The sequence below is a fragment of the Falco biarmicus genome, chromosome 7 (genome assembly GCF_023638135.1).
Source record: "Falco biarmicus isolate bFalBia1 chromosome 7, bFalBia1.pri, whole genome shotgun sequence".
In the NCBI taxonomy this organism is placed as follows: domain Eukaryota; kingdom Metazoa; phylum Chordata; class Aves; order Falconiformes; family Falconidae; genus Falco; species Falco biarmicus.
In genome coordinates this window covers 67,961,412-67,989,140 of record NC_079294.1, presented here as the reverse complement: position 1 = coordinate 67,989,140, position 27,729 = coordinate 67,961,412, and the positions used below count along the sequence as shown (strand labels likewise).

The 27,729-nt window shown below is 40.7% G+C and overlaps 2 protein-coding genes and 1 non-coding gene across 9 annotated transcripts; 2 read left to right on the top strand and 1 right to left on the bottom strand.

Annotated features, from left to right (window-relative positions):
• The first annotated feature begins 24 nt into the window (after nucleotides 1-24).
• On the top strand, nucleotides 25-9,610 carry TIPIN (TIMELESS interacting protein). 7 transcript variants are annotated; one of them, XR_008822975.1, is made up of 9 exons: nucleotides 27-591; nucleotides 979-1,138; nucleotides 2,367-2,454; nucleotides 3,287-3,362; nucleotides 4,451-4,573; nucleotides 5,139-5,202; nucleotides 6,856-7,068; nucleotides 7,445-7,741; nucleotides 9,246-9,610. XR_008822975.1 is itself a non-coding variant. In XM_056345942.1 (8 exons), exons 2-8 carry the CDS (start codon nucleotides 1,006-1,008, stop codon nucleotides 7,597-7,599), a joined length of 843 nt encoding a protein of 280 aa, XP_056201917.1. In that variant the 5' UTR covers nucleotides 25-591; nucleotides 979-1,005; the 3' UTR covers nucleotides 7,600-8,081. The 7 variants fall into 7 exon arrangements, 6 of the variants coding, with proteins under 6 accessions (XP_056201917.1, XP_056201915.1, XP_056201916.1 ...); XM_056345942.1 differs by lacking the exon at nucleotides 9,246-9,610 and having other exon boundaries at nucleotides 25-591; nucleotides 5,139-5,193; nucleotides 7,445-8,081; XM_056345940.1 differs by lacking the exon at nucleotides 9,246-9,610 and having other exon boundaries at nucleotides 26-330; nucleotides 7,445-8,081.
• On the top strand, nucleotides 6,114-6,250 carry LOC130153322 (small Cajal body-specific RNA 14). The gene has a single exon (XR_008823326.1). It is a non-coding gene; the product is annotated as a small Cajal body-specific RNA 14 (non-coding RNA).
• DIS3L (DIS3 like exosome 3'-5' exoribonuclease) lies at nucleotides 8,966-27,457 on the bottom strand. Its single transcript, XM_056345937.1, has 17 exons — nucleotides 27,274-27,457; nucleotides 24,499-24,652; nucleotides 23,562-23,690; nucleotides 22,773-22,908; nucleotides 21,592-21,768; nucleotides 20,151-20,229; nucleotides 19,012-19,191; nucleotides 17,848-18,017; nucleotides 16,919-17,080; nucleotides 15,987-16,234; nucleotides 15,069-15,161; nucleotides 13,000-13,533; nucleotides 12,014-12,168; nucleotides 11,729-11,907; nucleotides 11,238-11,383; nucleotides 9,568-9,742; nucleotides 8,966-9,491 (listed from the first exon to the last, which is right to left on the bottom strand). Exons 1-17 carry the CDS (start codon nucleotides 27,401-27,403, stop codon nucleotides 9,186-9,188), a joined length of 3,153 nt encoding a protein of 1,050 aa, XP_056201912.1. The 5' UTR covers nucleotides 27,404-27,457; the 3' UTR covers nucleotides 8,966-9,185.
• Nucleotides 27,458-27,729: the final 272 nt, after the last annotated feature.

Here is a 27,729-nt window from a genome sequence, read left to right as displayed (position 1 = left end):
TGGCCCTCTCGCGGCACCGGGCGGGGCGGGGCGCGCCGGGCGCCGGGGCTCGGCGGGGCGGGAAGCGCGGGAGCGTGAGGCAGCGGCGGCGGCGCGGAGCCGCGTCCCGAGAAGGCGGGCGGGAAGCCCCGCTCCCCCCGTCCCGCCGGTGCGAGGGGACAGCTCCCCCCTCAGTGCGCAGCGCGCCGCCGGGCTGCTCTGGCCGTGTGCGGGGAGCGGGGCCTTCGTGGCGCCCGGCGGGTGCTGGGGCGGGCCCTGGAGACGCCAGCCGCCTGCCTCAGTGCCCTCCTTCGGCTCCCTCAGCCTCCGTGAGGGGTTCGCAGCCCGCAGGTAGGGAGCTCACCTGCGAAGGTCGGTGTAAGACGGACAGACGCGTTGTCTTCTTGTTACTAGAACTGTCTGAGAAACAACTTTCCCTTAAGGAAAAAAAAAAACCAAACAAAAAAAGGTGTTCCTGACGCCTTGGGAACGCAGCCGTGGCGAGACTGGGCCGTCCTAAACCCGGTTGTGCAGATGTGGTAAAGCCGGGAATTGGATTTGTGTAAGGAGCCGGGAAAGGGGAATCCTCCAGCGTTCTGCGTTCCTACGTGGGTAAGCTGTAAATCAGAGAAATTACCACCCACCTCTGCCCCGTAGTTTTTGATTACCAAGGATGTGAGTGGCAAACAGCTGTCTTGATAAGTGCTGGGGTTAAACATCCGTTTCTTTTGTTTTATTCCTGTGACCCGTACCTGCCACTCCCAAGTGACTTTGAGGAGTTTAAACATGACAAACCCTTATTTTATTCGGCCTCCTGAGGCTGGATCGTGTCATCCCTCTGTATGGTATCAACTCTTTAATTTCTGTGATGCTATTTGTTCTGGTTGGCAATTTTTTTCTGGTAAAGCTGTGGACATACTGTATACAGCCGATGCCTGTGCTTCTGCAGCAGCTTTTTCTTCTCACTAGTCTTCTGAATGCTTTTGGTATTTCTGGCAGGAGGGGATAAAAAGCTTATCTGCGGCAATGATAGATCCTTTAGAGAACAACTTGTTTGAACTTCCTGATTATGAGAATACAGAAGATGAAACGTTCCCGCCTCTTCCACCTCCTGCCTCTCCAGGAAGAGATGATGCTGAATGGGCTCAAGCTAATGGAGGTGAACACTTGTGACCCCTACAGATCCCATTTTGCAGTATAGACAGTGAAGTGCTGTGAAATCAGTCCTGTTGGTGTTACCCTTCACTACTGGAGTTTACTGCATAAAGATAGTCTTGTGTAGATAAGAAAGCAATCTGTAGAATTTAAATTGTTATTGATTCTACATTTCCAAGCTTGTGGGAGAAGTTTATTTTTGTAGATTCCATGCAAATGTGTACACAAATGAATCTTTATAAAATTCAAGCTCTTCGGACCAAATGCTGCTAAAGATAATTATACAGTGGTGATCTATAGTTACCCTTTATGACTTGGATTTTGGAAAAGGTAAGTGTTGAAGGTAGTATTCCACGGGTATGTTGATAGATTTTGTAGAGTGTGTGACCTAGGAAAAATCCAAGATTCTTCAGGACAGTAAAACTCAGAAATATTTGTATTTGGAAAGATCTCACTCTATACTGAACAAGCTAACAGGAAGTATAAAGATTTTCTTTTAACTATTGTTTACTTCTACTCATATTTGCCTGTACTGTTAGATGTATGTTTTCCTTGATCCCTGCTCTGCCTGTTCACTAGAAAACAGGAATTTGAATAGATTTAATTCCTTGATATTTAATTCCTGATGTTTGAACAAAAAGTACACCAAGAAATCACTGATACCTAGCTGCTAGCTCTGAGATGAGTGGTGCCTTGTCTTTTGCAGTCAAATAAAATATATGCGTGATAATCAAAAAGTACATGGACTTTGGGTCTTAAAAGACGTGCTAATTGTGGTCACACATCACCTCTTTCTGTTTCTTGAAGGCGATGCTGGTGGTTTAGGTCTGTCTTTCAGATCTCTTGGTGGAAATTTTGGGACCTATCATTATGTTTATTGATAATTTGAGTTTCTTAACTTTTAGAAGCATCATCTACTCTCGGTACATATCTCATCAGAGATATAATATAAACGTTCTAAAATTAGGAAACGTCCCTTTCAACGAACCTACTTTGCTACAAAAGTTGAGTCGTCAGTATTACTATTTTGAAGAGATGGTGTATTTCTAACCTGTCTTGTGGGAGGAGCAAGGTGAAATAGGCAGGCGTTTGTTTGGACTACTGTACCTGCAATGGAATACTTGTGATGCTGTCTTTGATAGCGTAGAAATTTAAAATTTGCATGATGCAATTGTAGTTGATATCGATTGATTTTATACTTAAAGTATGTTATTTTTCTTTATTGGAACCAGATGGAAACCAGCAGTCACAAACAAAGGATTCTGCTGTAGCTACACGGAAAGCAGTCAAAAGGCCAATGCCTAAACTAGATGCCCAGAGGTAATTTTTTACAGAGTATTTCTTTCCTTGATGAATTTGGTATACGGCTGTGGAGAACAATTAAAGTTACTGTGATCCCTGCATGGTCATGGCCAAGTCAAAGATCAGGAGTTTTGGAGATAAAAGTGCCTTTTGCGTGCTGTATCTCAGCCTTTTTATTCCTTGCCTACCTGTATAATGCTGTAACTGGTCAAACTTTCTTGAGTCTCCTTGGGACTTTGTTAACAGATATTTATTATTTATGCATAGGACTCTTCCACCGATATTTTTAATTTTGCTTCAGATATAGTACGGTAGATTTCTTTCTTTAATTAAGGTCTGCTTCAAAATAAAAACTCAATATAATTGTGATTGTGGGGCACTACCTAAAATAGACTTACACCTGACTTACATACAAACTAGATAAACTGTATAAAGGATTTTAATAGTTTCTTTGCTGTTATCAGTAAAACTGGTGTGAAGTTCTTTATAAGTAATGGAAAGAGTCTGAACTTTCGGTTTCTTCCATTTTAAATAGTCTGATGAAGTTAGTGATACCACAGCGATACCAGAGGGTCATGTGTCTAACTAGTTTTACTTGGCCATTATAGACACTAGAACTGACCATGCAGTTTAAAAGTCCTGGTTCTTGCAGCAGTCCTTATCCTATTTTGTGCATTTTAGTAATGACTTCTAATTCTGTAGATCTTTCAAGGAGAGCTCTGTTCAGAGGAATGTGAGGTATTTTTGTTGGCGCGCTGGTTCTTTTTTGTTTGTTTGTGAGGGTTTTGTTGGTTTTGTTAGAGTGAGAAAGTATGAGTTTTAAATACCTTCCCCCATTTCCTATTACCAGGTTAATTTCGGAAAGGGGACTTCCAGCCCTAAGACAGGTGTTCGACAATGTAAAGTTCAAGGGTAAAGGGCATGAGGTAAGACATAATGAGCTTTTGTTTTGTTTCCTGGGAGGTCAATCTAGATTTTGTAGATTGCTGCCCATCTGATATGGGGAAAATTGATGTTACGCACTGGGTAGCCAGCTTTCTAGCAGTGTTTGAATGTACTCTGATGTGGTTTGTAGTTGCAAATTTAAAAAATCAAACATACATGAATGTTTTAACAAAATCTATGTTTTGGTCTTAAAACTGTTTTCGTCTACTCCGAAACTAGAATATCACATGTGTGACTCTTTGTATTGTTCATAGAAAGAGGTTTCTGAAGTTGGAGCAGGCTGGTAAGACTGTCTGCTATGTCAGGAATGCCTTTACCATCTCACTTCGTGGTCTGTTTCCTCTCAGTGAAAATACTTGGCTGTTGTGACACCTCTATCCCAAAACTTTTAATATTTAAAAAAAAAGTGTGAAATACCACTTAAGCAAAGAGGAAGCAGTATTTTCTCTACAAACTGTCTATGTCTTGGATACACGTATCTTAAAAGATACATTTTAAAGAAAAATAAAAACCTTCTTTTTCTTTAAATATCATCAGACTATTGGCGCACTTGCAAGGATGCCTGTGCATCACTGGTTTACAGAGAACAGTCATGGTATAAATTTTCTCTTTACAACTGGAGGCACAAAGAAACTAGGCAATACTGCAGATCTGACCAAGAATCTTTATTAAATAAGATTTTTTAGATGTACGTTTTTCTGTATGTTCTAAACGTTTAAATAAATGCCAGCTGTGGCCCTATGGGGGCCACATTTTTATTATTTTTTTTTCAGTCTGGGTTCAGACCTAGGTTGCTTAAGGGTAACTTGAGAAGCCTGTCAGATACTTTACAGTATATGTAAATGCAGCTCCTGAACCTGAATTGCTGTTTTTCTTATAGCTTGAAATTGCACCTACAGACTTGGCTGTGGGAAGAAAGATTACCCATGCATTCATATTACTTAAATTTTCAAGAGACTTTCAAGCTGCAGATGTTTAATATTTTTAGAAATGTTACTGTCCCGTTTCCCTCGGCAGTCTACTGACTTAGTCAGCTTTTACTAGCTGGATGTCTTCCTTTATGCTCTAGGCAGAGGACCTGAAAACACTCATACGACACATGGAACACTGGGCTCATAGACTGTTTCCAAAATTGCGGTTTGAGGATTTTATTGACAGAGTAGAGTCTTTGGGAAACAAAAAGGAAGTTCAGGTATGTTTTGCTCTGTCCGTTTCTCTTCATGTAGTATGTGAATATCCATGAATAGTCTAAAAGGTAGATTTAGGAGAGCAATTACACACCAAAAGAGGCCTTTAAGTTATGCATACTGCTAAGGAGTATTATGTTATTCAAATTAATTTATCTCTTTTTAAAAATGGCTCTTTTCAATATTTAAGTTTACATTTAGCTATAACCTTAGTACTTCAGAGAATTGGCTTCAGCTTTTTCAGGACATCTTCAACCAAAGTAATTTGCTTAAGAGTGCTTGAACTTGTTGGATTTAGGGGGGTGGGTTGGTTGGTTGTTAATGTTTGAACCTCAGAAAGAAGACTTAGGACAAATGCTGCTTCATCTGGCTAGATGGTAGGTGAAGAACTAGGCATATGATCCACAGCTTTAAAAGTTGTGGGTCAAACAGACATGTAGTGAAAGGAATATTTTTTTTCAGAGTAATAAAGTGTAAAAAGAAATTTGGAGTAGTGTTAAAAACATATCTGTAACAAAATCTTTTGTGCAACACTGCTGAAGTATCAGTGCTTTAACCTCTCATTTGCAGACCTGCCTAAAGCGAATTAGACTTGATCTTCCTATTTTACATGAAGACTTTGCAGGTAACGAAGGTATGCTCATTGTGCTGTTTGTTGAGTAGTTCAGTGCTTAAAATTACTTTACTTTCCCTCCTACTGACCAGAAATGAATGAATCATGGTATGTTTTTGTAATGTAGAAGAAATTCTTGAGTGGTTCTCTATTTTAAAACCAAGCTTCTGTGAGACTTCCAATAACAAAACTGAGCTGGTTCTTGTATTAAAATGCTATATATAAATATAAAATAAATAAATGAATTCGTGTGGTGTACTGAAAGGAAATGGAAAGTGGGTATTATTACCAGCATTGTTAGAAATATGCTTCAAAAAAACTGCTAAACCCACAATTATTAAGTGAACATACTGGTTTGTATTGTACTCATATGAGCATGCTGTCTGAAGATTTCTTGGATCTTGTTAATGCAGAAATCAAAGACTCGTGGTACTGTTTATACTACAAGCTGTTGCTGTGCAGTCAGGCTGTAGTGCCCTTTACAGAGAAAGCAGTTATTAATGCTTGTGGGCACCCTTGTGTCTGTTTGTCAGTCTTGGCATATAGCAGCTATTGAGCATTTCTTCTTCCAATATAAAAATGCAGCCACTTAACAAGTAGGTAATTTAACAGTCTCTTGCAATCAGATTATAGTTTTTAGACTAGAAGGAAATAGTTTTTTTAAATTTAAAAAGAGCAGAGTTCATCTGGTACTTTGAAAGAAACTTTATTAGCAGAAATGAATTTCAGTTGTTCCTAAGATCCTTTGTAGGTGTTCACACTTCCACTGTGAGTCTCTCTTGGAAAATTATCTACCCGTTGTCCAGTTTGTTTTCATGTGAACCTCAGCCTCCAGACAAGCCAGTGCCTGGGGAAGGTCTTCTGGTGGATGAGTTAACAGATGGTGAAGCCTTGCCTCACCTGTGGGACCACCTTTGGGCAGTCAGTGAGATGTGGCTGCCTTCACTGTTGGCTGCATTTGCGAGCGATGGAATGCAGCCGTAAGCAGCCACAAACAGTAAAGCAAATGGTTCCTGCCGACAGTGTCTGTAGAGCTATCAGATTTTTCTGTGCGATGGTTCCATACACTTGTATTTAAATGCGGTTCTGATCTGTTCCTGAACTATGGTAGCGAGAGTACTGCTACAACTGGTCAGTCTTCAGTTGAAAAACTTGTCTTGCAGTTTTGAAATAAAAACTCAAGCTAGAATATTGTATTAAAAACCAAATCCTTGTTGTCACCTAACTTCTGTATTCACAGGCTTAAAGCGGTGGCAGAGGCACAAGCATGCTTGGCCTTAGGTACTCTTTCAGAGTGCTCTGCTTCTCTGTTGGTGGGTGAAGTTTGAATAATGGAGTTGGACAGCCTCTGTTTTGCATGTGTTATGTGGCAAATGAGTTAATATTCCATAACAGTAGCACACTGAATTCAAAACTGACTATTCGGTGTCAATGTTTGAACCTCTGTCTGATTCTGGTAACTAGTCCTGTGGCTTCCCAACAGACAGTGTCCTGTTGATAGGGGTGGGAAGAAAATTATCTGCCCTTTCGGTAAGGTTTGCCTGAATTGACTGCTTTTCACCATCAGGCACAGCTCATGATTGCTAACGTAGTAGACAGAGCTATGCCTCTCCTAAACCAAGGCTTTTATGGTTGTATGTGTGAGATCTCCCACAAGTGTTTGTTTCTAACCAGGTGGTGGAGGGGAGAGCAATGGGCTGGACACGGCCATTGAAGATGAACCTTCCTGCCCTGGAAATGCAGAACAACAACTCGCTTCTCTGTCTGGTACAACTCTTACGGAAGAGCACCAGCAGCGAATGATGAAGAACAGGCAGCTGGCCTTGGAGCGTAGGCGAGCAAAGATGCAGTGTAACAGCCACTCGCAACACAATGGTAATCAACTAGGTAACTTCGGTGTGTAACTTAAGTGGTAATGTTTTAAGGTCAGTAGCCTGGGAAGCTCATACAACTGAGCTGCTGAGTGAATTTAATGGAAATGGTAGTGATTGCTTTTCTAGTAAGTAGCAAAATGTGTAACTGAAACTTAAACTGTTACTGTAGTTGGACAACTCCAAAGCCAAGTCAGAACTGCTCTCCCTACTTAGTTGTCATGCCCAGTTGTGACAGCTTGGTCTCTGAAATGAAACTCAGCTTGCTGGGCATCTCTGGGGCTGGCTTTCCCGCAGACTGATTCTGGTGGTAGAAGCTGCGGTTAAAGACACAGAAACAATGTTTTCTCATGGTAGGAAATTGATTTTTGTTTTGTTTGGGTTTTTTTCAGCAGAGCTCTCCACTAGTTACTTGGCAGAGGAGATTAATACCCCAGGGGCTCAGGATCCTGCTGACTTTATTGAAGACATGGAAGGTACCACAGCTGAGGGTGCGGTTACAGATGCTGAAGATGAAGAGTTGGAATATGCCACTGAAGAGCAGTAACTGTTCCCCATACTTTGGGCCACTTTCTTGACCAGAAGACTTTGAAGTATTATCATTATATTGAAATGTAGCTGGCTCTTTGCATTCTGACTCTGGAAGTCTTCACTGTGACTTCTGTATTGCACAGAGCTTCAAACTGCAGGTGAGCAGCTCTGTACACTGGGAAGCAGAACAAGGCTCTTCATCTGCATTGGAGACATCTTTTCCACCTCCTGCAGTGTTCTTCAGGAAACGTTAATGAGTTTTTTGACCTACTTTGAATTTTGTTTACAGTTGATTTCAGACTGAATTAGCTGGGATGTTGACAGGTGCTGTTTCTATTAAAGTTGTATTGTTTAGGGGGGGTTTAATAGAGGGTATATATAATAGCAGGTGGTGTTATGTCTGAGCAGGTGTCCTGGATTTTTTAACTTGCTTATCAAGTACCTGCATCTTTTTCCTATAAAATGGAAGCTATTAAATTTCAAAAGTCAAACGTGAAATTCTTGTACGGAGCTGTTACAGCTACAGGCCCTGCAGCCTTCCCCAGCCCTTGTGCCCGTCAGACATCTCCCCGGGGACAGGCACAGCCCCTGATACAAACATGCTTTGGCTTTGACCACATGGGTTATCTCCTTGGGCTGATAGTGCTCTCTGCTTTGAGGCTGTTATCCTCCTCTTACAGCCTTGCTTCTCTTGCACACACTCAAGCTTTTTTTCCCTTTTGTGGAATGAACAGTCACTGTGGTAATGGTAAAGCCCTGCGCCACGAGCACAAGGCAGACTGCTGTGCAGAACAGAACCTACATTTCTAGAAACTTAATTAAGACAAGAGCAGCACTTGGATGAAGTAAGTTTGTCACGGGTGTTATTTTATGCTAGATATTTTGCCTGTGTATACAAGTATCTTAAGGGTGAGTGCTAAGAGGATAGGGCCGGGCTCTTTTCAGTGGTGCCCAGAGGCAGGACAAGGGGCAGTGGGCACAAACTGCCTCCCCCGGGGGTTCCACCTGAGTGTGAGGGAAAAATTTTTTACCTTGAGGGAGACTGAGCCCTGGGACAGGCTGCCCAGAGGCTGTGCAGTCTCCTCCTCTGGAGCCATTCCAAACCTGCCCGGCCGTGACCCAGTGCGGCCTGCTGTAGGGAGCCTGCGGCAGCCCGGGCCAGGGCGCTTCCAGCCACCATGATGCTGTGATACGCAGCTGGGGGATTTCAATAAACAAAATGCTGTGTTCTGGTTAGTATGAAGGAAACTGCTTTTTATATCGTTGTAGCTATGTGTGCAAGGTTGCCGACAGCTGTTGGAAATCCTTAGGTAACTTAATTTTTGGACAACACGGGAAAGTAATTTTTGGAATGATAAGTTAAAAGAATTCATGACACAGTCTTTAGCCTGGAAGTTGAGATTTATCATGTATAAAATCTTTCAAAACTCATACATGTTCATCACAGTCAGATAAAAATAATTCTTATTTAAAATAGACATTTAATTTCTTATTAAAAGGACTTGAATCTTTTAAATAATGCTTTTAAAAAAAAAACCCCAACTTCATGATACAAAGTGAATAGGAGCAGAACCTGAACAAGCAGATGTGCTAGGTTATAGTTCAAGTTCTGATGTCAGCTGAAACATCTAATAGTGCCAAATCCCTGATCTCCTCCAGCAGCTGGTACAGGCTTGCCCCCTTGGTCTGGCAGTACTCCTGATAGTCTTCGTCAATTGCTTCAACCCTTGCTGCCTCTTGCGCACGCTGGGCTTCGGCAGACTGACTGACTTCTTTTACTAAGTCAGACTTCACCACGTGAAAATTCTGGGAAACCTCTGCATCTGGAGTCTGGTATGGTGTGTTCCTGATTATTTCCAGCTTGATCGTGTCAGCATGGCAGCGGGAAGTCTGCACAAGTATTTTCACCTTAAAAGCAACATAAAAAATAATTTTATTTCTGATAGCGCTATTTCCTTTTACTTCCCTCAGATTAAATACTCACTGTAATATGATCAAAAAGGCTTAATGTAACTGATTCTCCAGTAGTTGTAGTGGAAGTAATTTTGTTCTGAAAACGATGGAGTGATCCAGGCTTCCACTCACAGCTCCTATCACCTTGACAGGAGATGACTAAGCCTTCTTTGTTTTTCATATATGCAGCACCTTTGATTCCATATCTACAAAAGAGCAGGTGAGTACACAGAAACTGTTTTAATGATTTTTACCGTTACCAGTTCTTTTACTTTTGAAACCAACAGATGGCTACCTACGATTATATAAAAGCAACATCAGGGGGCAAACACTGTAGCCTGATAATCTTGCTTCAGGGTCGGTGATGCGCATTGTCAAAGCAAGCCCCAGAGCATGAAGATATTGACTGAAGTGTTTTGAAAGCAGCGAAATAAAATATAGTCAGTGATCCATGATCTTGTGTGTTGGGTGGAGCCTGGAATGCCCTGATAACAGAAGAGAAGCAGCATTACAGGTTCTTCCAGACAGCACGGTGAGGAAAGAGTTCTCTGCTGAAATTACTTGAAGACCAGCAGCATGGCTGCAGTGGGTTGTCTGTAAGGAAGCCTCTCCTGGTTAGGTTCTGGCTCTTTGGCTGTGCAGCCAGCCAAGCCATCTGGAGTGCTGCAGGTGACAGGCCTACATCGAGCTGGTTTATATCCAAGCTCAGTCTGGGGCCAGGATCGAGCAGCCCCTGGCTGTATTCATGGAAGCTGAGGGTATTCGTGTAATGGTTTCCTTTACCTAACACCGCTCTAGAATGGTTTTTAGTTCGCTTCTGGGTTTGTTTTTTTAAAGGAGAGATCTTGTGCCTTATTTCTCATACCTGTTAGCCAGCCAGGCAGACAGTGTTGCTACAGTAACGCACACACACAAAGATCATTAAGTAATCCAAACTGTGCAGAGCCAGCAAGGGAAAGGCCAGGTAGTTCTCTTCCCCCAAGGCTGGGGAGCTGGCCAAGGCTTAGGAAGGCAGCACTCTCCAGTTCTGTGGTGCCGAGTGCCTTCTTATATCACTCACTAGTCATTTTTATAACATAAACAGGACAGATTTAGTGCACTTTACAGATTTAAAAGCTCAGAAATTAATAGGTAATGTTAGCATCACACAAAGAGTTGCTTTCTACGACAGAGGCTGAGCTGAGGTAGAGGCACTTCTGGGAGCCCAACTACCATAAACAGCACCATGTAAACATTTCTTCTGTTTCCCTGCTGCCTGCAAGGGGTAGCTGTTGAAAAGGTGCTCCCAGCTGCATAACCTGCAGTCTGTACAGAAGGGAAAGAGTGCTGAAGAATGCATGGCTTTGTGATTTGGAAAATCACTTTCTATTGTGTTTCTTTTTTTAAAAAAGGGAGAAAAAAATATTCCAGTCCTTGTTCTGCCTTAGCAGCTGCTTTGGCAGAATACGGCCTTTGCCCTTTTAATGTTTTGAGATACATACTGTGCAGCATAGTCTTACCATTTCCTCATAGAAACTTTTCTTCAGAGTCAAAGCACAGAAAAGCACTGCTTATGATTTACAACAAAAATCTAAAATGCAGTCATCTGTCAACACCAGACCACGCTGCAAACACTTCTTTTCTCAAGGACTGGTGATGTCCTGACAGCATTCTAGTAACACTTCTTATTTTTAAGCTCAGTTCAAGCTCCAATGAACTCACCTTGGTACAAAAACAAGGACACCGTTTGTTCGAATTGAGTAAATAACACCATCTGCTATGCAGCGCTCATCTGTTTCCGGGGTTTTGTCTTTGAAGTACATGCACTGGAAGAGTTCAGTGGACTGTTTCTGAGCACGCTGGGCTGCCTGCAAGCACCCGCCACAAAAAGGAGACAAAAAAATTCTGAATAAATATTTCAACGAGCTTGTTTGGCTTCAATTTCCATAGTTTCTTTTTCCCATTACTTCCTTATCTGTGCCCTAGAAAAATTTTACCTAAAAGGAAATCCTACAGGTAGCACACGTGAAATATGAAGTCACATTTACTACCACCCTCAGAAGAAAACTGACATATAAGTAAAAAAACCCCAAAGCATTACAAATAAAAATGAAGCGATGCTATGTCATTGTAGAACCCAAAAGGTCAGGACTGCTATCCCATCCACTGGGCAGCATACAAATGTACGGAGACACACTCGATGACCATCTTACCCGGTTTCTGTTATTAATGTGTCTGCACAGCTCCTCAAGATCCTTATTACTGAATATATTACTCTTCACATCTCCTTTAGTTTCCTTCAGAGTTGCTGCTATCAAGAGTCTGTGGACAACCATATCAGCATATCTTCTAATTGGAGAAGTAAAATGAGTGTACTTCTCTAAGGCAAGTCCTACAAATAAAAAAGCAGTGATAAGGAATCAAAGCAATGAACTGCCTCCCCCCAGCAGTTCAGCAATAATAACGGGAACAGCATAAAAAATGAAGTGACGAGATACCATAATGATGAAACTCTTCCTCAGAACAAGAGCCGGTTGAGAAGTACAATGCGTTAGACATTGCCTGAGTGGCCATAGATCGCAACAGCTGATTTACAACTGGATCCAACGGGTCATTTGCTTTATCCAGAGACTCAGCCAATGTTTTGTTAGACCTGTCAAAAAAAAGTGTTAATTCTGAAGATTATGCCATCTTTGATCAGAATAGCTTATAGGTAAAAATAGCATACAAAACCATGTAAAAATTGATTAATAGGTATTAATGGAAAAATATGAGTGACAAGCAGAATGATGTTAAAACTTTTACCACAGTTTACTAACAGCTCTGCTCTAGAAAAATGTTTACAACCCCTCCAGTTTTCACCAACAGACCTGTCTCTTGCAACCTGGAGAAGGAAGGAGGACAGGCACAGAGCCCCATTCCATGCAGCACAAACCAGACGGTGAGCTGCTCCAAAACCTGTTCTATGGGGAGAAGGTGACATCCAAGTAAACAGAGCCACTACTGATGCCTCTCACGCTCTGATGTCCAGAAATGATGCCTCCCAATGTGATGAAGCTCATAGCCTTCTATCATCTTGAAAAATTAATTCTGAATTGAGTCATTTAAAATTACTATATTGCACAGAATTAACTTGATTTAAACAAGTACTGTATTACGCTGCTATTACAGGAAATACGGTGCAAACAAGGCTATTGCAGAGCTTAACCGCTCACAGTGACTGAACAAATTATTTTTGGGTATGTCTGAAATTATCCAGATACTGCCATTTTCAGAACAGCTGGCAGCGTGCAGGCAGCACCTCCTGCTTAGATGATCATCTCCTGCTCACAGGAAGGTTAAGGTAGCGGGTATTTTTAAGAATTGCTATGCAGCATCTATGAACATTGATACTCAGAACTGTAATGATTTGTAATGATAAGATACCTCAATAGTTAATTGCTTAACTTGAATTAAGTGCTTAAGATAAATAATAAAAAGATACCGTGTGTCCATTGAGAAACCTTTGGCACTGGCACATTCTCGAAGTTCAGTGAAATATTCCTGCCGTGGTGGGGGGTGTTGACGCAATAGAGCTTGGTGAGGAAAATTTTCTGAAATCTTTTTTGCCACCCAGTGGTTGGCAAGAATCATACATTCCGCTACAGTCTCATGCACCTCCAGCGGCTGCTTAGGGATGAGATCGTGGATATTATGTTTATCATCCAGTTGCACTCGGATTTCTACCCCTTCCAGTTCCAGAGCACCACAGCTGTTCCGCTTAGCTCTAACGTGTCGGGCTATATCGGTGAGTTTTGATATTGCCCAAACCAGTTCAGCCACCCTGGTCTGTCTTGTTCTTTCATCCAAGTTTCTCAGCTCTGGGATATCACCAACAACACTAGTGTCTCCATCTAATAATCCCTGTGCTGCTTCATAAACTAGCTTGTACGCAGATCGAATGATGGTTTTGTTGTAGCAGACACTCAGAATTTCGTATGATTCTTTTTCTAGCTCCCACAAGACACTTACAGCATACCTGAAAGATAAGATCACAATTCTATAAATAGTTCTAGTTGACTTAAACTAGCATTTCAAGCACATCCAACTGTTACACATTTACAAGTTCAATTATGGGGTGTTTTTTTACAGGAAACATCTTTTTCTTCATGAAACAAACCAGCGCTCAGCAATGCCACTAATTAATGCACTTCCCTCTCTCTCTCATGTATCATAACTTAAATGAGGACCAGCTACATCAGCAGCATTTTCAATCCATCTGTTGAAGCAGAGTACCCCTAAGATATAAGGCCACATCTATTTTAAAGCACAGCTACACTGCAGCAGTTATTTTTCTTCATTTTTATTTTCAGTCTGATGCATTCACAATGAGTATCTGCACCCTGCATATCTTCATGCCAGCCAGCCAACTAACCCTGTAAATTGTAATAAAACAGGCTAACAGCATGTTTGAGGAATAGGACAATAGTGAAAAAAGCAACCATTCATATGGGTACATGCCCTCCAGACCAACACCCATGTCAAAAAACAAATGAAACACAAAGATGCCTTCACCTTTAGGCTGCTGTTTAAAAATAATGCGAATTGCTAAGGGTATAGGTAAACATTATGGGAGAATGAGACAGTCATTGTATAATACTGTATTTCTGCTTTTTGTGACTCCTTACTACTTCGCTTACAAATAGTAACAAATAATTCAAAGAACAAGTGCACCTAACTGCAAAGAGCAGTTACTATGGAATAGGTTAACACTAATGTTAACATTTTTGGGCACCCACAAAGTGTTCACAATGGGTGGGAAACTCACCCTCCACACACAATTCCCCCTCCCCCAGCCAAATCAGTTTCTCATACAGTGACACGACTGCTAAGGACAGCCTAAAAGCAGCACTGGGAATCTGCAACTGGGGCAGAATTGGGGAAGACTCACCCTCACTCTCTCTTTTGTAGCAGCATGGTGAGAATATAAAACTGATCATAGAATTACAGAGGTGGATATTCAGTATTTAGAGTTAACTCCCCCTGAAAAAAATGTCTACATAAAAAAAATAATTTGTGGTGCTCTCTGGAAACCTCAACAGGGCTAATGTAGGTATGAAACCTTGCTTTTGCATCAGAATTAATCTGTCAGTAGTTAATTTAATCCAAGAAAAGATTTAACATTGATGAAAGGTAAATATTACAAGAGTTCTTCTAATGGGGCGATGTGCCCACAACTAATGATTTCAGGAATGCATTTATCTTGTTTAAAAAAAAGGTCCATGCCTCAATCTTCTCAGTGATCTCATTGTTTGAATCTTGCATGCACTACCTCTACGTTCAGCTGGACTGTCCTGCTCAAACGAAATGCTTCGGCAGGGTAAAGCATTACAAAGTGTTCACCCTACCTAACTATCGTAGATTGAGAAGTATTTTTTAGTGTACGCTGTTCTTTCAGTTGAGGATTTAGTAATAACGCAGAAACGTCCAACCAACTGATAAACACAGAGACTGGCAGTGATAATGAAATTACTTCTAAAAATCTCCTTCCTCAGAAATATTATAAAATCTTACCTATCAACTCCACTAAGAAGAGAGCATATGTCAGCACTCAAGACAGAGGGCAGCATGTCATAACGACGATCCGCTAAATAGTAAGTTGTTGCCCTGAGGAATAAAATACATTTACTATTGTTTTCACAAGGACTCATTGGTGCGTATCTCCCAAGCACTTTGGGGTATAAGCATAGCTTCACCAAAACAAGACACAGCATGATTTTAAAAGGTTATTCTTACAGAACAAACACATGTGCAATACCAAAGTCAACTTATTAAGGCCAGAACTGGGGCTGTACAAAACAGGCTCAACTAAGAAGAGATCATTTAATGGCTATACCTAACGTCTCTGCTCTACAGTTTACATTTCTTTGCATCTACAAAGAATACATTTCATAAAGTGATTCAGCAGTTTAAGTTCAAAGCAATGGCAATGAAAGTAAAAAAGGAATGCACTATCTGGCATATTAAAACACAAGGCTGAATATTACAACATAAGCCTGCCAACTACCTCTAGAATTGAATTCATGTAAGACTTAATTCCATTTTGTGGGTGTTCTGTGTGAAGATTCACCCCCCTTGGAATGCAAACACGTGGTTTGTAAATACTTCAAATCTCAAATGTTGAAGTAGACTATAAAGCAAACAGTAGTGATTAGTGAAAGATAAACCTAAACTGTAACTCTGTGGAAAAGAGCAATTTCATAGTAAAACAGCAAAGCAGTAGGTCAGATAGCAGTTTCTTCCCCAGCAGGCCTATTTTATCCAAATAAATGCAGAATACCATTAGTTACACATTAGTTTTAATATGCTGTTTTCATGACGTGAAAGAAGAAATAATGTTTCCTTCCTTCCAATATTTCTCAATGTTTCCTTAAGGCAGCATCACGAACTTCTAAGCTAAATACATTTTCTAATTTTTAGAAAATAATTTACCTTGCTCTGGCCTCAACATCAGTGTAAGAATTTGCTGCCACAAAATGGGTTACATCTGCAATGTGGACACCTAACTCCAGATTCCCATTAGGCAGAGTTCTAAGGGAGAGTGCATCATCCACATCCTCGCAGCCTTTTGGGTCAATGCTGAATATCAAGTGTGTATCTCTCAAGTCAAGACGTTTTTTTTCCTCCTCAGGATTCACCTTCCATGGATTCTTTGAAGAACTCACTGGCATTTCACTCATCTGTATAAAAAGATGATTGATGACTATCTTCTCTACAAAAACAAGCCAGCCAACAAATTAATTTAGCTTTTCTTTTTCTACACTTTTAATTGTTTTGCATGCTTTTTCATCCCTGACAAATTCTTCTTTCCTTCCATTTTCCACGTCAGTCTATTACATGTACTTTACGGAAAGTACAAAACAGAATTGAGAAGAATGCTACAATATTGTGGTGATATTGCAGCTCTGGCAAACATAACCACTGCATGCTGGGTTTTTTTACATTCTTTCTCTTTCAATTAATTGTAAGTATAATCAAAGTAAGTTATCTATGAGAGCTGGTTGCTCTCCTGGTTGAAGACAAAAGGATTTAAGACAATGATTTCAGTAGGACCAGGCCTTTAGGATCAGTCACATAAACACATATTGAAGACAGCAATATCTTAAAAGTCAACCTCAAATTACAATTAAGAATTGTCATCTCATAGCGAACAGATTATCTTAAAATCACTCTTGATTTGAAAATTTGTAGTACCATAGAACCACTGATCCAAAAGTAATTTCAGAAAAATTATCTATAAATAGTTTTCAGCTTTCAAAAACCTGTTGGCAACTAAGGCATTCAGCTCTAAGAGGGTCCCCCTCTTTGAGAAACAAGACCCTGGAAATCAACAGAAGAGAATGTATCTAATCACAAAGACTAACCTGCATTTCTGAGAAAGGGGCAACACAAATGCTGTTCTCCACCAGAATAGCTGCAATTTCTCCCTCAAGATCTCCAATTCTTCCTAGCACTCTCACAAAGTGTCCATTTGGATATACGGAAGTTGACTCCCAAGAATCAATACGCACAACAACTCTATAATCCTGCAGCAAAACAATTGTTAGAACAGCAATCTGTTCCTGACAAGCAATCAGGGGAAAAAAAATGCTATCCAGAGTCTAGCAACTCTAAAACCTCTATAGAAAGGAAAAAGAAACCCACACAATGAGAAGCATAGAGGCAAATACTGAGAATTACATTTCTTTCCTGTCCAAGACACACTTGAGGTCATTACATGGAGAATCTCTATCTTAAAGTATAAAGAATGAAAGCAAAACCAAGAGGTACACAATTATTCTTATACCAGAAAAGACACAATTGGAATTTACTTCTTGGCCATGAAGAAGTACTTAACACTACAAGGTAAAAGCAGACAGGAATGAACAAACTTCTCTCTACAGCAATGGCAGGTTAATCATCGTAATACATTATCAACTTGTTGAAAAGCTCTCCCTACTGCTTTCATGAAAGTTATGTATAGTCACAGCTCCAATAAAGCCACAAGAGCTATTACAATTTACACCCCCAATATGACCTTTAATTTATCAGAAAAAAAACAAAGCAAGTAGTATATAAATGCTCAGGGTACCTGGACTGTGGCCCAAACTCAGAACTCAAGGAAGCTTTAGTACCTGAAGCTGACGTGGTTTTCACCAGAATTGAACATGTTCCTTCAAGGCAGAAATTGAACTATTCTCAGAGACTTAACTTTATTAATAGTTTTACCCATGTTTTTGCCAAGGAAATCATTAGAGCATATACACCCACACAATTTTGTAGGAACACAGGATAGAGAAAGACTTCAAATTACCTGTAATGCTTCAGCCTGCTGGGTACTGATCCGAATTTTGGGAATTCGGTAGTCCCAAGGTGTAACAAGGATTTTCTGAGCATTTCTGCTCTGGGACTGGGTCTCTTCTTTAGAGGGGAAAGTGACCACATAGTCCCTCCAGTTCTTCTGAAGGATTCCAACAACTTTACCTTTTAATAGGGGACATTGTTGGCTGTACATTAAAGAGTTAAACAGGAACATGAAAGCAAGTATGTGGGAGGTACAGAAGATTCATTGCTTTGTAATATGAACTAATGTGTCCACAAATCTGTACTACACTTGCTAACAACATATGGTATTGCAGACAACAATACAATAAATTATCATTGGCACAGCTAGAATTTAATGAGCTTTTATTTATGCAGACTAACTCACTGTATAGATTTCAACTGACACAGTACATAAAGTATTCAGAGAGATTCCCACCACGACTGAAACGTGGCCAATTCTAGTAAAAATTACAGAACATTCTTAACAGCAAAAATCAAGATCAAATAGCATTTTCTTGCAGGAAGAGAATTAACCTCCTAAAACTTTTAACTCTGACCTCAGCAAACTTTGAAGATGTAGCTATACTTGCAGAGTAATATTTTCAAGTCAGGCTCTAAGTTTCCATGGTACACAGGCATGTCACATTTTAACGGGAGTTCGATACTTCACCTAACAAAATTTTTTTTTCATCTTGAACATTATTTATCATCAAGGAGTTAAAAGGATGCTGTTATCTTTCTGTGTAATCAACAATGACAGTTGAGGATTCGAGCACACCCTCTGGTAAATTAGTCTGTATTAGAATGTTAGTTCGTCTCTTGAAGAGCTGTGAAGAGTGACAGCATGCATTTGGGTAGCAAAGTATTCCAAACTCAGTATTTCTGGAAGAGAACTACAATAATTCAGCTATTTCTGAGAATGAATTTGAAGGAAAACAAAGGGGTGGGTCACATATAGAAAGAATTTAGTGGCCGCCTTGTTGGGATATGTTAGAACGCTTTCATTTGGGATAACCACTTCAAATTTACTAAGGTGCAGAAAATGTGACAATCACAGAAATCAAGGGGACTATGTAATAAAGAGTGCAACACAGCTTGGACCAAGGAAGTGAGGTAATCTTAACAAAGCATTTCATCATGCTATCTACTTTACCTGTGGGCATAGGGTCACCAGTGGTGTCTGCAGGTGCTTTATCCTCACTCTCATTTTCACAAAGGGCAACAGTCCTTCCTTTCCATTCATGCAAAGGCAGTAACTCAACAGCTACCACATCACCATGGATTGCACGGTTTCGAGCTCTGGCCTCATAAATAAGGATGTCACTTTGGAGTTCTAGATTTAAAATAAAAAGAAACAGAACTATAAATTGTTAATTCTTCCACTCTTGGCAGCGTTCTGCTGAAATAACAGAAAATGACATTTGCAATATATTTTTTTTTAAAAAGGACTATTGGCAAGTAATTAATATTTCAAGAAAATTAACCCCCCCTTTTTTTTAAAAGGAGATATTACACAATTCTGTAAGCCAACTCTTGGATGAAAAGCAGCATAGGCTGGCTGAGTTCATTGTTTTTAAGCAGCAACTTTAAAAACACACAACATAGTTAAAATTGTGGAAACCACTGCCACAGGATTCTGAAGAGGGTCCAGAATAAAGCAAGTTTTTAAAAAACTATTAGTAAATCAAACACTGGTTGACTGCAGGGCCTGTCATGGGAACATTTGAAAGTACTTATTACTGAAAGCTGAACTAAGTACTGCACAAAATACTTGCACAAAGATCATGGGCTGTTCCCTCAAAGGTATTTATTACTAACTCATACCAGAAAGACAGTACTGGTGTTCCAATCTGCTCCAAAAGGCATTTTTCCTATTATGTTCACAATGACCAACTTCCTAATCCTGCCAACATCTATGCAAACACTTATTTCAGTCAAATGAGTGGTCACCTGAAGGCAGAACAAAGCACAGGGATAATAAATTTGCATCAGTATTCAACCTCCAAAAAGATCTAGGGAAACCTGTTAGCAGGACAGGAGTCCAAAACACAGCCGAAGGTACTAAGAAAGATGAAGCAGGACATAAAGGGTATTGCTTTCTCAAGAGGCCCACCCTCTGGGTTATCTTCAGCCTCCTTTCTGGCCCACGACAATAACTCAAGCACTGCAGTATCTTAGCTTTCATCTTGTTTAGTAACCGGACAGCTACATACGTATGGCTGCACAGCTTCATGTAAAAAGCACAGACTGTGTCAAAAAGGCATTGAGTACATCCTCTCATTGTCTTTTCACCTGTTTCTTTGCTGCCAAATCCCTGAAGTCGAACAAAAGCTTCCAGTTGTGCTCTATGCTTATTGACATTCAGTGTACCCTAAAAGAAAATAACAAACCAATAAACAGAATGAAACTCTAAACTGCCAACTTCAAAATATAAAATGTTGGGGGTTACGATTATTTTTACATAAAATAGTAGTCATTATTGATAAGTGGGGTATTTTGAACACAACTGTTCTCTCTATAGGGGGAAAAGATACGATGCAGAACTTCCAAGTACTTGCTTCTGGAAAAGAAAAGGAAATTCTTTTAAATGCTCAATTTAATTGTGAGATGGTAAAGATCCTTTTATTCAAAGCATAGGCAGTGTAAGATTACTTTTGCTGCCTGCCTTAATATAGAATCTGGAGTTACTCCTACAAGAAAACCCTCATTATTTTTGTTCATATTCTGTTCTTGCCTCGCTGCTGAAATTGTCAAGAAAGAAGGAAATTACTACTCTAATTCTTTAAAGTATTTTTAAGACAAGGACACTTGTCCACCAACAATCCATAGTACAATGGATCTGTAGCTGGTACAGTTCTGTGGTTTGGATTTAGCATGAGAATAATGTCGAGAACACACAGATGTTTCAGTTTTTGCTAAGCAGTGCTTACTCGAAATCAAGGACTTTTCAAGTTTCCCATGCTCTGCCAGTGAGCAGGTGCACAAGAAGCTGGGAGGGAGCAGAGCCAGGACAGCTGACTAGAACTAGCCAAAGGGATATTCCATACCATAAAATGTCATGCTCAGTATATAAACTGTGGGGAGTTGGCCAGGGGCTGCTGATCACTGCTGGAGGACCGGCTGGACACAGGTCAGTGGGTGGTGAGTATTGTGCATCACTTGTTTGGTTTTTTCCTCTTGAATTTTATTCCTCTCTCCCACTCTCCTCTTCATTACAATTATAATTCTTTTCAGTTATTAAACTGTTCTTATCTCAGCTCATGGGTTATACCTTTTCCTGATTCTCCTCCCCATCCCACTAGGGCAGGAGGGGGAGTGAGTGAGTGGCAGCGTGGTACTTACTTGTTGGCTGGAGTTAAACCATGACACTGACCGAGAGATCTCTGTACAGTATTATTTATATTTAAGAATGAGATCTAGCTGCTAGTTTCTCAATTTAGAGGTGTATCACATATCAACCTGAGGAAAAATCCATAGCAAATTTAATATTCTAAATTACTAATTATGATTTTAACTTCTCCAAGACAAAAAAGAATCCATGTGTTCACAAGATGAAGTAGGGGAAATACGGAGAATCCTAATGCCTTCCATCCTCTTACTCCTGTTTTTTTTATTTTCTTTCCTCTCCCCACTATAGCAATACTTCTTCAGGTAACCAGTCTAATTCAGGCAACTAAAGAGACCAAGCACAAGACTGCACTGTTCTCTGTATGCTCTCTATATAGCAAATGACCTGTATGTATCTTCCAGATTTGATTCCAGCTTCCAATATTTCCACAGGTAAGTGCTCAGGATATTCTTTCCCATTGTTTTCTTGGCTTTCACTCTCCCGTTCACGCCGAGCTTGAAGTATAGAGTCAAAGAGCTCATGGGCAGCCTTTAAGTCAGGCCAAAAGTTATCCAAGTAATTCTGTGTGCACATACATAAACAAACATGAAATATTTAGAGATCTGTTCTTTGAATAATGCATTTGGAAAGCCCATAATGGACAAGAGCTGTCTCAAACGCTAACTCAACTAGCACTTCCAAGTGGTAATGGTGTGTTTGCTCTAAACACCACAGATTTGTTCCAGGTTCAACCTAACTCATTTGCTAAGTACAACAAAGGAGGCATGACTGTTAAGACAGCATCCTAGACTAGAGATTCAAAAACTTTTTCTACCAATATACCCAATTCAGGCCACATACTTCTTGCGAAGTGCCATAACAGAAAAATCAAACTGGCAACCCACTATTATGTTTACACTTCTTACATGACTTTTTATGCTACATTTGCTCCACTTCCCATTGTCTCATAGCAGTTAAAAAACTCAAGCATCATCATTTAATATAGCTTTAAGGTAAATCTGTTTGGTCCTGTTTTTACTTAATGTCTTTTCCCAGCTAAACATAAACATGCCATCCATATAACCTACTGAATACAAGCAGTATCAGAGATCAACAACTAAATGCAGAATGAATTATCTTCTCATGCACCACTGTATCCTAAGTAGTCAAGGCTAAAGTAAACTGGCAGAATAACGCTGATGGATATTTATGCTACAGCTGTTTATGGACTGCTTGCACTAAAGATTTAGACAGCTGGCTGAGGTAACTGATCATTGTTCACCAATGCCAAATTCTTTAAAAACAAGGAAAACAACGAGAAGGGCTCCTAAGACAGATGAACTCTAGCTTTAAAGCTGCCATTTTTCTTTTCAGTTCTCTGGTTCGCTCACTGCCACCATTTTTTATGACATTCCCATGACTGACATCTTTGCTTTCTTTGATAAATGAAGACATGAGTTACCATCATAGTTTTCTTAAACATAAAGTCTGAAATGATCCGCACCATACATTGGGCTTTAATGTACTTGCTTCATCCATTTGATATAGCATAAAGGAAACCACCTTCTACTTTTCTGGCATGTTACCTTGAAGGAAATCACAAACACTCCTTCTGTTTCATTTCCATACTGCCTGATAGCATCTTCATCTTCTGTAACCATAACAACTGGCATCTGACCCAAGCAGTGATTATAGTACCAGACTGCTGCATTGTAAATACTCCTAGAAAAGCAAAGTTTGAAATAAGGTTTCCGATATATCTCATTTGCTACTTGCAAGACATTTGCCAGCTTTGTGTGAACAAGATTTTGGTTTAACACGTATACTCTTGAGATATATACACCAAGCTATATAAACCTTATATCTGCAAAAATTTTTATGCGCAGTACATAAGCACCAAGAGACCAGAGGAAAATGAAATGTTTCCTCTCCAATATATCTGCTTGTGCCCTAACTGCAATGTAACATACTGTTCCTCTGAGGGAAAGTTTGTAAAAAGCAAGCTGGCACTGCCAAGACTCCAATGCTATGGTGTTTACAGGCTATCAGATATTACATCTAACAGTCCAGTAAGGTTCACGTGATATATTTATTATGCTAAAGCATCCTTTAAAATGGCTGCGCACCTTGAAAATGATCCAGCATTTTTTAATTCAATTGCATTGAATTAAGTACATTTTTGTCTATGTTTCTAAGAAAACAATGTTGACACTTTCTTAATCACAAATGGACAATCTAGACTTTCAGTTATTGCCAACTGTTCCGGAGCTAAGCAGAGCAAGAGTGTGAACTCTTATGTACACAATACATGCTAATATTCCTAAATACATTATCACAATGTTGTCCAGTGTAGTGCTACATAAGTTAAAACAAACCTGGTCTGCCATTTCTCCATGGATTCTCCCTTCTCTCTTGGCAAGTAAGAATGCTGGTGGAACTCATTAGCAAACACAATACAGTCATGACGGGCATCCTTTACTAGATTTCGTAACTTGTTGTACAGTCTGTAATATGAAAAAGGTAAATATTGTCTTGTGCTTTCTTTTGCTAATGTTATTTTAACTCCAGATGAAAATACAGCTGAAAAACTCAAGGAAAGGTATTGTCACGCACAAAGAAATTATCTCATTGAATTACATCACTGGTGACAAAACCTAAAACATCATCTGTAAGTGAGCTTTTCATGATTTCCATTATCAATGCTTCTGACTTTTAAACATTTGTTATTCAATGAGCCCCACAAAACACTGTAAGTATTTAGGAACTTATTTTGTCACTGCTGGGACAAGAGCTATTTCTTCAAAGGCATTTGTGTTTTAGAAATGTAGGAAGACTTTGGTAACACTCTTAGAGGCTATGGCAATACATCGGTTAATGTCTGGTAAGGTAAATACTACATAACAGTATTAATTGCTCCCCATAGACAAGTGCTCAGTCTTTAATACAGCAAACCAAAACCATGTCACAATCTGGTTGTGGCACATGATCCATTGCTACTGCAAAGTGTCCTCAATTCCTATCATAAGCTATCTGACTAGTTAATAATGCTACAGGTTTAATATTGTTCCTATCAAGCAAAAACTATGACACATTGATGTCCATGGACCATAAAGGATTACAGCTCTTTCCCTTCTGTAAAAGTATATTATAAAGACACTTGAAAGACCCAAAACCAAATTAAGCACAGTATATTTGCTGACTTTGGGTTACTGACACTTGCTGACTTTGGGTTACTGTGCTTAAACATACACTTCACAAGCTAGTATCTTTTTTTCAATCTGATTTTAAAATAAGATATAATAGGATAAGTACCTGCGTCCTTTTTGATGTTGCACAGCTTGACATGCTGTCTGCATGAAAATAGTACCCTTCAGCTCTGGAAACTCGAGAATCTCAAGGTAATCTTGAACAACCTTGCAGTCGGGGACAACATAATGTGTAACATCATCTGATAACAATTTGCCATCTAAAAAATAATCCAGAATTTAAATGTTTAAACTTTCAGTGGCAATACTGGTTTCTTAAAAATACTTTCAGATGTCAGGAAATTAGAGTTGTGTAATCTCAACAGTATACATACCTCTTTTCTGAATGAACAAAACTATGACTACTGTGGTACAAGCTCTAAAATTTATGAGATAACCCTTTTGCATCCACTGATGCCAAAATTTAGTGCAAATTCTATCCAAATGAGTGAAAAAGATCCACTTGCTTTATGAAAAGGATGGAACTTAAAGAGTGCAGGTAGCAGTCTTTTTTCTGTACTTCCATACGAAGAAAGACAATGTATACCTGCCACAGAAAATCTTTTCATGGCATTTTCAAAGGGTATAGAATTATGGATACTTCTGTTACACTGCTTCCACAGATATCTCTATTAAACACTATCCATTTATAGCAGGCTCTTTTTATGTATCTTTACAAAAAAGAATACAGATAAGGGTGTATGTGGAGAAAAGCAACGCTACTGCAAAGAGATGTTATTGAATCTAAACTATTAACCATCATTATTTATTTCCTCTAAAGAGATTCCATCCCTTAGGAACACACCATCAAAATACCACGAACAACCATCACAGATGACATCTTAAAATGTACCTAAAACCTGACGAGTTTAATTGCTTTAGATGTTTCAAAGATTACCCAATGAACTTTTGGGCGGGAGGGGATCTGTATTTTCTCTCACTGCCTATTCATCCCTTATGACTTTATAAACACTGAACTGCTGAACTTACCGCAGTGCAGGCAAATTATATATAATAAAAGTATATAGATTTTGACAAGTTATGTTATTTTCACGTATTTCTCAGAAGCTGATGCGGGACAATCTGTCTATTAACTGTGATCACTAGAAGTGTGAATCCAGTAGGCAGAACTCTGCATACAGTAATATGGCTACATCTCACACTGAAGGCATATAATGGATGATGGCAGAATGCATACAAGAAAGGTAATATTTATCAATAATTCAGAAGAGCATTAAAAGTGAAATGTCACTTGAAGATTTATGTAATCTGCCCATATTAAGCTATCCTTGCCTAACCTATACATCTAGATCAGAATAACTTCTAAGTAGGCACAGCACACTACAAGTATCTGTAGATGTGATTTATGCAGGCAGTCTCTCACAGTGCATGAAATAAGTTTGCTCAGCACACTGTGTAGAGTCAGGAATGAAAACAAATGTTCACCTCACTTCTGAGTTACCTAGAATAATTACAAAGGGACATATCCTGACACTTGCCTGCAGCACAATTTACATTTAAGTCCAGAAGAGGGGAAGTTAGGCATGGCAAGAGAGGCAAGACTTTTTTTCTGGTATGTGCCTGTAACTTATCCTTAAGGAATTAATAACTAAATGCAATACATTGGGGAGCAGTAACTATCACTGGCCCTGACATCCTGGATAGCAGTAATATACTGCACTACCTTCTGCTCGCAATTACCATGGGCACCTAATTCAAAAGTGACAACATCTATGTCAATCACAGTTCAGAAGAAGGAAAAAAACCCCAAAACTATAGAGTTGAAATTCTCCACCTTTTCTTTTAGGTAAGCAGTTAAGCAAACAATTTGGTCGATTCAAATAGGCTGGATATTATGTTATTTGCCAGTTTCCTGCATCAAATAAATTGTGTTATTTAACAAAACCAAAAAAAACAACCCCTTAAATATCAGCCAAAGGTCACATGATGATCTATGATGCACATAATAGCACCACGGTATGTAAAAACAACAACAAATCTAGACATCACAGGGACTGGCAGTCTTCCCGTGTCTGAAATGACCGGATATAACACAGGCAATTACATTTAATTACTTAACAGAAATCACTGCTGATGCAGAGTTAGTCGCTTCAAGATAACGGCTTGGCCCCACTGCAGTACTTAACAGGTATGTACAGCATTTAATTAATGGTATAAACCACCACCCTGAAAAAACTAATACATTTTTTAAAGATCTTTGTAAAACAGGGAAGTGTGAAACTTGCATAATCCTTTAGCCTTTTATCACTGTCTGTAAACTGCTCACAGTTAAATCCTGTAACAATCAACTTCTCAATTCCTTTTTCTCTTAATGCCTGGTTTATTTCCGACAGGTTTTGCTTTGAAAGGGTACTTTTGCTATAGCCTTGCTTTGGTACCGTCTGTTTTTTCCACGACTTTTACGCCGCTCTTCCGCACCGGTGGTGGCCGGCCCGGGAGGGCCATGGGGGGCCTGGGGCAGACCCCAGCACCCCGCAGCCCACCCCGGCCCCCTCCCGCCGTTCTCTCTCTTTTTATTCATGGCTCGTCCCGCTCGCTGCCCCCCCTGAGCTGCTCCCCGCGCCCGCACCGGGGTCCTGCCAGCTCCAGTCAGGCCTCCGCGTCCCGGCCCTCCCCGCCTGTCATGACCTCAGCCCAGGGATCGCCCTCTGCACCCAGCTTTGGCCTACGGAACCTGAGGCACAACGGCCCCCCCTCCCGGGGCAAGCTGCCCACTGCTGCAGCTCGCCCCCGGCGCGACCGTGGGTCTGGCGCCCCGGATCCCCCCCCGCCTTTCCTCACAGGAGCCCCGACCCCAGCCTCCCGCCGCCGGCCCCCTCACCGCGAGGACAGGCGGCCGGGCACAAGGCGCTGCGGCACGGCACGTCGGGGCGCAGGTAGTGCTCCCGCACGACGCGCACCGAGCGGCCCTGCTGGCCCCGCAGCTGCAGCACTTTCTCCGTGCGGAGCATTGAGATGGCGGGAAGCGGCAGCCCCTCGGCCAGGCCCGCCGCTCCCAGAGCGCTTGCGCATGGTGCGCGGGGCGGTGCAACCGTACGAGGCAGAGACTCGGTGGAGGGGCGGGAAACGAGCGGGCTGGCGGTGCTGGGGCGTGTTGGGCTGAGGCGAGGGAAGCCTGAGGGGAGGCGGGCACTTGCTGGGGGGACCGGGGCTGCGGCGGAGGGGAGGCGGGAACTTGCTAGGGGCAGACGGGCACTCGCTGAGGGAACCGGGACGGCAGTGGAGGGGAGGCGGGCACTTGCTGAGGGAACCGGGGCGGGAGCAGCAGGCGGGTGGG